Source organism: Sorex fumeus, unplaced genomic scaffold (genome assembly GCF_029834395.1).
Source record: "Sorex fumeus unplaced genomic scaffold, SorFum_2.1 ptg000131l, whole genome shotgun sequence".
Classification (NCBI taxonomy): Eukaryota; Metazoa; Chordata; class Mammalia; order Eulipotyphla; family Soricidae; genus Sorex; species Sorex fumeus.
Genome location: NW_026606188.1, coordinates 38108757 through 38121585, shown reverse-complemented (window position 1 = coordinate 38121585; position 12829 = coordinate 38108757). Strand labels below are relative to the sequence as shown.

Genomic DNA, 12829 nt, shown 5'->3' with positions numbered 1-12829 from the left:
TTATTTTGGAAGAATCTGGGAAAAGATCTGATTTTTAACATTGAAAGAAAAATGTTAATTTTGAAGTTTCTTTTGGTTCTGAAGGACAACAGTTTAGACTATGAATCAAACATGTATCTTACATGACCATATTTTTAAAGGGAAAAACTCAAAAACTGTTATGTGGCAATTTGGTGTGACATTTGATAATCATTATCATGAATCAGACAAACTGAAATTCTAGTTATAAAAGAAGGCTCTGAAAGAATTTCTCCCTGTTCCCCAAGGAAAATGCTGCACTTCAAATTGTTAAGAACTGTGTCAGACTTGCCAAACTTGATGGACTATTGCTGATGCTACAGTGAATCAAGCCAAAAAGCAAGCTTGAAGTGGAAAGCTAAAAACATTTCATATATATGTCACTGTCACTGTCCTCCCGTTGTTCATCGATTTGCTCGAGCGGGCCCAGTAACATTGTGAGACTTGTTACTGTGTTTGGCATATCGATTACGTCAGGGGTAGCTTGCCAGGCTTTGCCGTGCAGTTGAGATACTCTCGGTAGCTTGCTGGGCTGTCCGAGAGGGGCAGAGGAATTGAACTTGGGTCGGCTGTGTCAGCCGCATGCAAGGCAAACGCCCTACCTGCTGTGCTATCGCTCCAGCCCTTCGTATACATATATCAAGAAAATCATGAGGTAGGATTGTCTTCTGTCTTACATGGTATTTGGCAAACATGAATCAGCGGCAACTTTTAAACTCACTCTGAGGACACAGTTTAGAATTTAGATCCAGTATATCATGACCATTAATCCTCAGTGAGCCTTTGGAAACTGGTCATTGAGCGGAAATCCTTCCTTGGCCATTATCTGTTGATTTAAACAACTCATTAATACCTCAGTGAAGTTGGAGAGATTGCTCCTTATGCTTATGGACATCAACTTTATGGGAGGACAGGGTTTGGGCCACACCCAAATAAGGCTCTAGCTTTGTGTTCAAGGATCACTCCTGACAGTGCTCACGGTACCATACGCAATACTGGGGATTCAAATCAGGGTTAACAAACACGTTAATCCCTGTGCTCTTTATGCAGCCTTAACAATACTAATTTTCCAAAGGGGTGTGTGTGTGTGTGTGTGTGTGTGTGTGTGTGTGTGTGTGTGTGTGATGTATGGTGCTAAAAAGGATATCCACATGAATACACAAAGCCACTATTGAGAGGATGTTAGTCAGCTTTCCTTCACATCCTGCATCTAGGGATGTGTGAGGAGAAGTATCAGTGGAGTCAATGTCACAGGGTCCCTTAGGATTGATGCAGTTACTGCTGTTCTCCCTTAGGGAATCTGGTAACATTACTGATGCCTAGAATGAAATCTATAGAAAAGTCTAAAGCTCTCCAAAAGAAAATCCCTAGGGCCTTGGAGGTAATCTTACCATCTTCACAGCAAGCTGTCGACTCTTGGAAATACAGCCTCATTAAACTAGTGGGGAACAGCTTAAGAATATGAGAGTGGCTGGTCTGTCCTTGAGATGGCATACAGAATTTTATTTTGATAGAAGATGATCTTATTTTTAATTGAATTTTTACATTCATGGAATAAGCATAAGTATATATTGCTTGGCCAATTCTACAAACTTTCTCATGTTCATTCGTAGATCTGACATCTATACATTTTCCGTCTTCCTGGCATATCAGGGAGGTTTGGTGTGGCAGAAGGATCTATGAGATACAGGAGAGGGTACCAGTCCTCCCTCCCTTCTCAGACAACAAGTTCTAACTTGTTGGCAATGTCAGTATGTGTCAGAAGATGAGCATTTTTCCCCCTCTAGGAGATAGAAATCCAGGAACAAGGAGGTCTAAAGTACATAGTAGTGGACTGGAAAGAGGCTATTGTCAAAGTCAAGAAATAATAACCTTTTCCTTTTCTATCCTTTTCTACTTAGTTTGTGCAGTCTTTAGTCAGGGCTTCCTGGTAGAATTGTATTAGGAAAGTTAGTCAGTCACTCTGAGTCTCAGATTGACAATTTGTAAGTTCTGTAGAAGTGTGAGAACATTGACCTACAATCCTAAGCAAAAGTTTGGTTTAACTTTTCTTGACAAGTGCAGCAGCTAGTTAGCCAGTTCTCAAATCACACTCAAAGAAGACTTTGAAATTTTACTCAGTGTGAGAGTTCAAGTACACATTTGAAGGTGTATCAGAGATTTTGGCAAATCTTGGTTTGACCGAGGAATTTCCTGATGCCTCCATGAAGCGATAATTAGCAAGGGTTATAGATATTAGCTCACACTTAAAACTGGCTTGACATATAAGAATTTAGAATTTTACCTGGGGAAACGTTACATGTAAAAAAAGTAAATTTACATAAGTTGGGCAATTATTAATAACTATTGCTAGGCTTATTGGATTTTTAAAAGCAGGGGATATTTCCCCATCCTTTATTGGAATATTAGACATATTCTTCAGAATTAAAGAAGTATCTATATCCTAATGTTCATTCAATTTCAGGATAACCACAAAGGTTTTATGAATGTGAAATGTTAGTTACACGGATATGAAATGAATCTGTGATGAGGATACTGGGTACATGATATAACAAAGTCCCCAAGGTATTTCACCTGGGACCTTAGCTTTCCTTCTAGAACATCAGCAAACAATTCAAAATTAATGTAGTACACCATGCAATTGCCATATAGCTACACTAGCCTGATCATTTCCCCCCTCATTATATAAAATCTAATTAGTTAAAGGGCAATTCAAATCAAACTTTTATTTGGAGGATTTAGGAGTATTAAAGCAGAGGGAAAAAAACAAACAAACACTGCAGCTCTCTGGATAGCATGAACACGATTACTAATAACCCTTGGGTAGGAAAATGATTAACCTTGTTATTTTCCTCACGAACCAGGTTTCTACAATACATTGGTACTGAACAAAAATATTTGGATGCTGTATGGAAAACAACTTTTATAAGGTCTCCAACTGGCATCAAATATTTTCAAGTATGAAAACATCTCTGGGCTTTCTCAACAGGCTGATGGATCCCTGCAGGCAGCACTGCCTTGTTTAATAGTTCTGCCAATTAAATCAAATTAGAGATGAGTTTTTAACTCTGTGATGAAGATAATGCTCATTATGAGAGAAAACAGAAAAATGGAATATTTCCCATAGGTGAACTATGATTCCAAGTCGGATAAGCTGGAGAGGAGGAGACAAATGCCTCCATCAATATTCTATGCTTTACATACATCAGTCTTAAGAATGTGAAAGACAGTCTTTTGAATGTGTTTTTAAAGATAAAACATAGTTAACTTCACAAATGTTTCATCTCTTTCGTTGCTCCTCTAAGAAGCATATTTATTTATTTAAAAAATGTCAAGTTCTTTTTTGAAATAGTATTTCTTGGTGTGGCCTTTTAAATCAGTGAATAGTCTGCTTTTAACCTTTGGCTCATGTTATTTGCTTTCTTTGATCAGTAATCCTGCACACAAAACTATTTATACATCGGATCAATTTTTTTCTAATTATGTTCTTTATAATACACTGTTTACCATAGCCAGTGAAATCACTTGCTTTTCTGGACTAAGGATCAAATAATTTATGTCAGAAGGTAATGACTGGTTTATCACGTTGAGAAACACTTACCCCAGACCAACTACTTAGTTGGACCATTAGCATAAAAATGTTTCCTTAGACAAAATTTTGAATGTTTATTTATAAGTGTATGATATACTTATTTAAAATAATGAAACCTGAGTGAATTTCTAACATGCCAGGTAAAGTAAAGCCAGAGATCTTAAGTTTTAAATGTCTCTAGATCTTGAGCGGACCCAGTAACATTTCCATTGTGAGACTTATTGTGACTGTGTTTGGCATATCGAATATGTCACGAGTAGACATTACTGGGCTCGTCCAAGCAAATCGATGAACAATGAGAGGACAGTGCTACAGTGCTACAGTGCTATAGATCTATTTTAGAATTTACTAATTGCTGGAAATATCATTAGCATTTTATAAGCCTAAGGCCCAAGCAAATCAAAGTGACCAAGTTTAAATCAAATATCTTTGGGACAATTGGGAAACCTAATTCATATCAGATAAACAGCAGCATGGACAAATGATCAAAATGGGAGATTTGTTTCTAAAACAATTTTTAGCAGATGATCAGAAAGGATGATTATTCTGTTCATGTTTTTGAACTCTAATAGAGGGTTTGACAGTTTAATATCTGATTAAACTATATTAGGACTCCAAAACCTTTAGTCACTGGGTACATAATATATGTATGTGAGTTTGTGATTACATGCATAAATAATTTACATAACATGCATCATTCATTGTCCTTGAGAGATGCCTTGATAGGAGTCTCATGGGTGCTACATCTGCTATAATGGCATATTTTTATAGACTTGGTAGAATTATGTTTATTGATTCCATCTTTGCATAAAGGGAAAACACCCTGGCAAATACACAAACTTAGTTAAAAATACAAGCAGTTATCCCTTTTTTGGCATGTACCTTGGCAAGGCTATTTCTACCCCCTAAAGCAAGCAATGAATCATCTATTCATGAATTCTTGCCCTTTGTATAGGAAAGGAATCCACCAATGTGCTAAATGACCACTTTTTCAGGCCACAGAAAAAGAATGAGTGAATGCCTTTAATGTTAGCTTAGAAGACAGAATCACGTATGATGGTTTTATCATAAATCTCTTGACCTCGTCACATGTGATGTTGGGTGATGCCTGACAGTTCTTATAACCTGTTTGCCGGAGAAGATGAGGAAATACCCACTAACTCCAAGCAGAACAGCCAGAGACAGTGACGGCAGGGTTCAAATCATTACTTTAATTTCAGAAGGTTTGGGTTAGGTTTATGGAATTAAATTTTCCTAGATTCTTGATAATAAAGTGAATAGACTTTCCAAAGGCACGACAAAGCATACTTTCAGGTCACCACTGATTTCAAAATTAAACAAAGTGAAACAAAACTGGAATTTCCCGATTTGTTGCGTAAAAGGTCAACATCTGCTGATGCTCAGAGATGGGGAATGTGGTGGATGTGGTCGAATGAGATGACGAGTGGGCAGTACAATCAGAGAGTCCATGCAACACACGACTGACACTCCAAACAGAAACACGCGCCAGCACCAAAGAACTACTTTCCATCCATCCATTTCTGAAACATTTGACAGGCTAGATCGCTATAGCAGCAAGGATCTGCCTCAGCTTGCTGCTGCTTGCTCCCTCTTTGTGCAAAACTATGCGTGCAAATGTGATTGCCAAGGCCTGAAAGGAGCACCTCGTGGGGTATATACATCTGGGCAAATGCCCTGGGAGATACTAAAGCAGAAAAATTAAACTCTTAGAGCTGCAGGTTTTCATTTGCAAGTTTGAGCACTGATACTGTTTCAACGAGATCAGAAAAGAATGCTGTAACATTAGGCTGGGATCTAAATGGATATGAACACTGTTTCTATTTACAGAGAAACTGATTTTCATGGCATTTAACATTTCTAGTGCTTAGCAAATTCGTGTCTGGGTTTATTCACGAGTTTATGTAAACTGAGTTGATTTATAAATTGGAAAACCTGACTGTGCATTTATAAGAAGTGGGAAGTTGTTTAACCGAAATTATCAGAGTATTGCCTTTTAGATGGATGCTAGTATCACAATGATTCAAATGCTGTTTATAAAGTCATGTCACAGCACAAGGGACAGGGTCTAGGAGGAGTAAGACCGCAGTCAAAAGGATTCCACACATAATTGATAAATCTTGGCGGACTTATTTCTAATCAATTGCTTAGCAGTTGTTCAAAGATTATAGACATCAAAGAGAAATGATGCAATATGTAGAAATATACAAAGTTCTGTTCTGCAAAGTCACAGGTATTTTCTTTCTGAGCATTACTGTTTGGTAATGGAGTACCTTTATTTTACATGTGAAGAAGGTCCTATAACCTTGTCACTTACATAACAGCTGAAAAATGGGGACGTGTTTTATAAATAGGTAAAGAGGGAACTTACAGCTCTTCCTACTTACAACTTCTGCATGCATTTTCATACCCCTTATTTATTAAACTTATGCATAAATATTCATTGCAAACATAGGTCATTGTATTTTGGGAGAAAATATTTTAAAAATTCATTTCTCAAAAAAACTAATGATCATATACCTGCAGCTCTCAGGCCTTCACAAGGACTAGAACTTAATGGTTTGATGAAATTCTTTCCCCTCCCAAACTCACATCCATGGAGTTTAGCTTGTGTTCCAATGGCTATGTCTCTAGCATTCCTTGGCACTTGTTCTCTGCTTTATTAAACTATGGTTGAACTCCACAGTTTAGCTCTCTACTTTTCTAAACTATGGTAGAACTCCATACTCTTAGGAAGAATGTTCCAAAAGTTCAATTTGTTCTTTAGTTACTGAGTATAGGTTAAAAAAAAAGTTTCTATTTTTTCTAAAGGAGCTGCAATTATCCAAGGAATTGATTCCATCTCTGTAAAAGTGGCTTCAGTGATCAAAAGTAGAAAATCTGAGGCATTTCCACATCCACAGAGGAGGTATATAGAGATAACTATTCTACTTCCCTTGTCACCATATTAATGCAGAGAACGTAAACAACAATTCAGTTCAGAAAAACCTACTCTCGCACATCAGAAATGGACACTGGGAAAATAGATCTGAGGAGCTGAGCACAAACCAAAGCTAGCCTAAACTTGGTTTGGTGATGTTTTTACTTACTACCAATACTGGAAATACTGGGAATACCTGGAAAGAAAAAAAAAACAATAAAAAGTCTGTTAGACATTGATTAGTATATAACATTTTAGCATAAAATATCATAAATGTATACCTGACAATTTTATATTAGTATCTAAATACAGAAAAATACATTTATTCATTGAGACACAATGTGCTTTCATTCTAGAGCTCCTGGGCTTATCATCTTGTGAAATTAAGGCTCCAAGACTGCTTCATGACATCAAATATTTTGTGCTTGCCTAAAAGGGTCAATGAACATTTTATATGGTTCAAAACAGATATTGAGTTAGACTTATGTTTCCTGGGTACTGAAAAACCGAACATGGACCAGATGGACCTGTGTGAGTATTTCCATCTATGAAACAGACCATTAGAATCTGTTGTGAGATGCTTGTATTAGCTGCTGAAAGTAATTTGACACTTTATTTGATTAATTTCACATAACCATCATTTTCATTCATCTTTAATTTGTCAGATATGTGGATTAAGCTCTATAATAAGAAATTAATTGAGCAGAATAATTCAAGAATATATTAGGTTGTTCATATTGATCATAGCTTTCATTGATTTTTCAGCTTCCACTTTAATTTACAAGTGGAGGTGGTAGAACCACTTCAGAGTGGAACTGGACTTGGGATAAATATAGGCATGAGTATTTTTGTATCCAGAAGAAAACTTCTAGTCAAGACAAGAGGTAGAAGAGCTATGCTGTCTGAGTTCAAAGCTGGTCTCTTACTGACGCTTATCAAGTAACCTTGGGTTTATACTGACTCAGTGCTCTACTTCTCAGAGTTGTTCTTTGTGTTAAATAAACTGATATATACAAATCACTCACAGCAGTGTTTGGTAGGTTAGATATGCTATATACCTTTTCATTATGACTGGTATTGCTGTTAACCAAGTAAATAACACCACAATAGTACTGTTGGTGGAAGTCAGAAATTTAAACAGAATCTGCTAAACTCAGATGGTGTGAGAATGAGACCATGAGATGGGACCACAGGTGGGAGTGAATCCAGTTGGGTGACTGGGTGACTACAAGCAATTTTCCTAGTCACCTCCCTCCTGTTTCCACTTCTGAAAGGCATTCATAATAAAAAGATCATAGAAGTGAAAATTGAATAGACTACTCTATAAAAATGTCTGCTACATGGTACAGTCAATAAGTGATAGTCATTAATGAACTGTTCAGACTTGCACTCCACATCTCTGAAGTGTGCTAACAGGTCATAAATATAGGAATAGCTAAATTTCTATTTTTTTTGTCTTTGAACAACTGTCCTCCCTTTGTTTATTTTAACTAATTATTGTATCTACTCTGAGATTTCTAGCTTTGTAGTTGTTAAAACTAAAAAACTATTTTCCTATTTCTTAGGGGAAGTAGAGATGGAAGAATTAAAGATTATATATACATATATATATTAATCCTAGAAGGACTGAAATATTTTTTCAATGATTATCTATATTCAAGATTAATTTAAGACCATTTTATTAAATCTACTTCTTGACCACACTCATAGAGTTTACAGTGTTTCAGTTAAATTATTAATCACCTATCAACCAAAACTGAAACCTAAATATCTATTTCAGTATTTTAACTCTATCCTGTGGAGAGAATTTCAAGCTGAAGTAGTCTCTGCAAAAGACTGCTCAATTCCTCCTGACCCATACTTCAGTAGGCACTCTTTGCCACAGTGTGACAGCGGCTTGGTACTGAATCTTTTCTTTTTTTCATCTACAAATCCCCTGTTGGGTGAGGTATGATGGCAGTATCATAATTTCAGTATCAATTGCAGAAGCTTCAAATTCCTCCATGATTGAAAAATTCTGCTCCATAGCAAGGAACTGCTTGCTTTTTTTGTAATCCTTCAAAAAGAGTGGAAGTTTGGATGGCAGGGAGAGACTTTTCATGTGTTTTCAAACCTACACAGAGTTAGAGGGCCATATATAATGTAAGGCAAAGTTCTTAGGGTGTTTGGCCAGACACAACACAAAGCAAGACCACAAAAGCAGTTTGATGCAGTATTTGCAGCTGAACACTTTAGAAAGATGCAGAAATGTTTCCATTCCTGTGGGAATGCCAGTGTAGGGGAGAAATGTTCATTCCATCTATACAAACCTTGCCAAGTGAGGCCATTATGAAATCCTATTTTTCTCCCAAAGATATTTTCTATTACTGAATATTGGAATGTTTAAAATACAGGTTCTTCCTCATTTGGTGGCTTACAATTTCTTGAGGTGCTGCCAGGTGAATCACTTTCTATTCCATTGCTGTAAAATGGCTGTTGCTCAGAAAAGATTTTAGAACTACTCCTTAGAATAAAAAATGCTGACGTTGAAAATGCCTGAACAACAAAAGATGCCAAATTGAATATCTTCAAAAACTATTTTTCAATGTTTCTTATTGTGGATTATAATATTATTTTTATTATCAGCAGACACTGACGAGCTTAAGATAACTGTTGCATTCATGAAAGAGTACCAGTAAGTCATGAGATACAAGTAACTCATGAGAAATCTTCCAAATGTTTAAGTAAATAAAACAGGATTGCTACGATTCATTTCATGAAAGGTGAGTTTTTATGGGCTCTTAAAGGAATGAACCAATGAATGTGAGAGGCTCTTACAGCAGTGGCAGAGTTCATAAGGTAGAGGAATTAAAGTTAGATTCTGCTCAGGAATTGTCCAGGCATATACTGGTGGTTTTCTTTCTAAAGTGGCATCTCTTCTGTAAAGAGTATTTTAACTTTAAAAATTCAGCTCAGAAAGTAGTTCTGGGGCCAGAGAGATAGTATAGCTGGTAGGACATTTGCCTTGCATGTTACCAACACGGATTCAATCTCTGGCATCCAATATGGTCTGTTTAGCACTGCCACGAGTGACTCTGAGCATAGACCTGAGAGTAATCACTGAGCATAGCAGGATGTGCCCCAAACCAACAAAGGAAAAAGAAAGTATTTCTTCATTTCCTTCTCCAACTCCAGGATGTGAATTAGCTGCTCGCTCTTTGGGGCTTCATATACCTGTTTGTAAAGGCCTCTATGGAAAACTGATCAAATGATTTTAAAAAATGATTGTAGGAGTCAGACTGATAGCCTACCAGGTAAAGCTCTTGCCTTGCACATGGCCAACCTGGGTTTGATCCCAAGCAATCCATATGGTATCCCAAGCACTGCCAGAAGTAATTATTGAGTGCAGAGCCAGAAGCACCTTACAGAGTATTTCCCCACCCTCACACAATGATTGTATTTACCTGACGGTTTTGAGGTCATAAGTGCCATGTCTCATTACTTTCTGTATCTCTAACATCTGTCCAGAACAATGCCTGATACAGAAGAGCTATCCAATGTACATCTGGACAAACATATTACTTGCTTTCACATTTTCCATTGTAGTGAGAATAGAAAGAACTCATAGTACTTAAGTAATAGCATGATCTTGTGCTCTAGAAAACAGTCCATGAATAATACATTTCTTAGATTTCAGTATTAATGAATGTTTTTGTTTTTGTTTTTGAAAATTCTCTCCTTTCTGATATCAAGTATTATGTAATGCACTGAAACTTCTTAACACTTCTCCTTCCAGGAAAGTGAGAGCTCAGAGAGTTCAAACTGATGATAACAGGTGAAACTTACAAAATGATGGACTTATTTTCTTTGTATTCTTTTCTTTTTTGCATAAAAATAGCATTTGTACACTTTTATCTGTATTTTTCCTTCTAAATCATGCAGGGGAAATGTAGATTTTGCAGAATCCTAAGCATATACAATGCTGGAAGCTATTCTTAAAGAAAATTAACATTCAAATATAAAATTAGATATGAAGTGGAATTTTTAATTTGAAGGAGTCTAATGAGGCATCTTAAAAATTAAAAGTTAAAATAAGTTTAATCTTAATACCTCTACTGCAAACCACTGTCACTGTCACTGTTCTCCCATTGTTCATCGATTTGCTCGAGTGGGCCCAGTAAGAGGGCCACTTGTTACTATGTTTGGCATATCGAATTATCTCAGGGGTAGCCTGCCAGGCTTTGCCCTGCAGGCGAGATACTCTTGGTAGCTTGCCGGGCTCTCTGAGAGGGGCCGGAGGAATCCAACTCAGGTCGTCTGGGTTGGCCGCTGGCTACGTGCAAGGCAAACTCCCTACCCTACCTGCTGTGCTATCGCTCCAGCCCAACTGCAAACCACAATACCCAAAAGGAGAGAGAGAGCAAAAGGGAATGCCCTGCCACAGAGGCAGGGCGGGGTGGAAGAGACAGGTCGTGGAAGTGGTGGGAGGGATGCTGGAACCATTGGTGGTGGAAAATGGGCACTGGTGGAGGGATGGACACTCGACCATTGTATGACTGAAACACAAGCACGAGAATTTGTAAGTCTATAACTGCACCTCACAGTGATTCACTAATAAAAAAATAATAAAATAATAAAGTTAATAGGCATGAAGTTTTGACTGGGGAACTGAAAGCTGTTTTGAGGTTAGAGTGTCTGAAAATAATTACATTTTTCTTTACACATTGGGTGCCGTATATTTCAGTAATGAAAAATAATAGCTATACAATACTAGAAATAAATTAGAAGACAGTGACAATAAGGAGGTCGAAATTTGGACTATTTGGATCTTGTATTTTGGTGAGATATCTAGACCAGTGCTTCTTCACATTGATTCAACTTTGACAAGCTTTTGGCCTTGTTTACTTCCTAGGGCCTTCATATTCTATCAGTTTGTCTTATTCCTTGGTTCACCCAACGTTTATCAGTGTCTTTTTTCCCCCTGCTGTCACCCTTGTTGAATGATATCTCATTGTCTAATGTAATTTTCAAATTGTGAAATCTAAAGTCATAAAACTGATTGAAATATTAAATATATTATCAAAGTAAAAAAGTATAATTTTAATTTAATTTTAATTCTGTATCGAGACACTGTGGTTTACATAGTTTTTCATAATCAAATTTCAGGCATATATTGCACTTTGAAATTTAAACATTATTAGCTTGAATTATTCCTGAAGCACTTTTAAAAAGACTTGGGAAAGCGAAATAGAAAGAACCTAGAAAAATAATTCAGAAAATGTGATTTTTTTAAAAATGGAGAGCTAAAAGGAATTAGGAAATGGTCATATCCAGCCCTTCTATTTTATATAAGTGGTAATTAAGAGAATAAGAAGAAAGAAGTACTGTCTCCATTTATACTTAACACTGGAGCATGTAACTCTTAATCCTTTTCTATGGTGTTTGATGTTAGACTAGCACTGAGGAAATGAGACCCAGGTATGCATGAACTCCAAGGAAAAGTTCTGCAGTCCCCAGAATCAAATTACAAGTTTTTTTTGAATAGAATTGCTAGTTCAATCAAAGACAACATACATCTGGAATAAGTCAAAGAAAAATACTCAGCTTTTAGACACTTGAGATTCTTCTCTCCTCAGTCTGCCCTAGCTTCTCCTATATTTATATATTTAAATTTTGTTTTCAAAGAATTCTGGTTCAATTAAGGGGAGGAAACAACAGAACTGTATCATATTATTGTTGTGTTTCTTATTTTCCATTCCCGCCCCCAATTTTCCTAACCCTCCCATCAAGTCAATAGTTAAAGGGAACATTGTTAAGGAGGTCAACTTGTTGGAGATTTCAAAAATAAATACAGTCTGAAGCAGATCAATGCAGTGCTAATAGCCAAAATTCCTTTTGAGAATCAATGGAAATTTTGGCAGCTTCTCACCAACACAGTAGCAGAAAAAAGATTTGGTATGTTTCAAATATAGGGGAAATATGAACCACTACTGGGATACACCGATCTATTGCAAACCCCATCATGTAGGTGACATAAACTTCTAGTCAGAGTATACTTCTGGTGACCCTGAATTCCCAAAAAGTCAGATGAAGAAAAGCTAGGCAATGAGTAAGAATAGTCTACAGTCTCATTTGTATTCTGGAGGAATTACTTTCAATGTCCTTCTAACCCTGCCCCCTCATCCAAATTGCTATTGATAGGCGGTCTAGTGAGTTGTCTCACAGGAACTTGAAAATGAAGGAAGATTGCCTTCAGAGCACTGTACTGTGAAATCATCATATAAATGATCCGAGCCAAGATC

General features: G+C 36.8%; 1 protein-coding gene across 1 annotated transcript in view; it reads right to left on the bottom strand.

Moving 5' to 3' along the window:
* NTNG1 (netrin G1) overlaps positions 1–12829 on the bottom strand; it is a 382298-nt gene that overhangs the window by 72904 nt on the left and 296565 nt on the right. The window contains exon 4 of the mRNA XM_056139009.1: positions 6718–6744. Within this exon, the coding sequence (XP_055994984.1) occupies positions 6718–6744 (27 nt within the window). The remainder of the gene's footprint in view (positions 1–6717; positions 6745–12829) is intronic.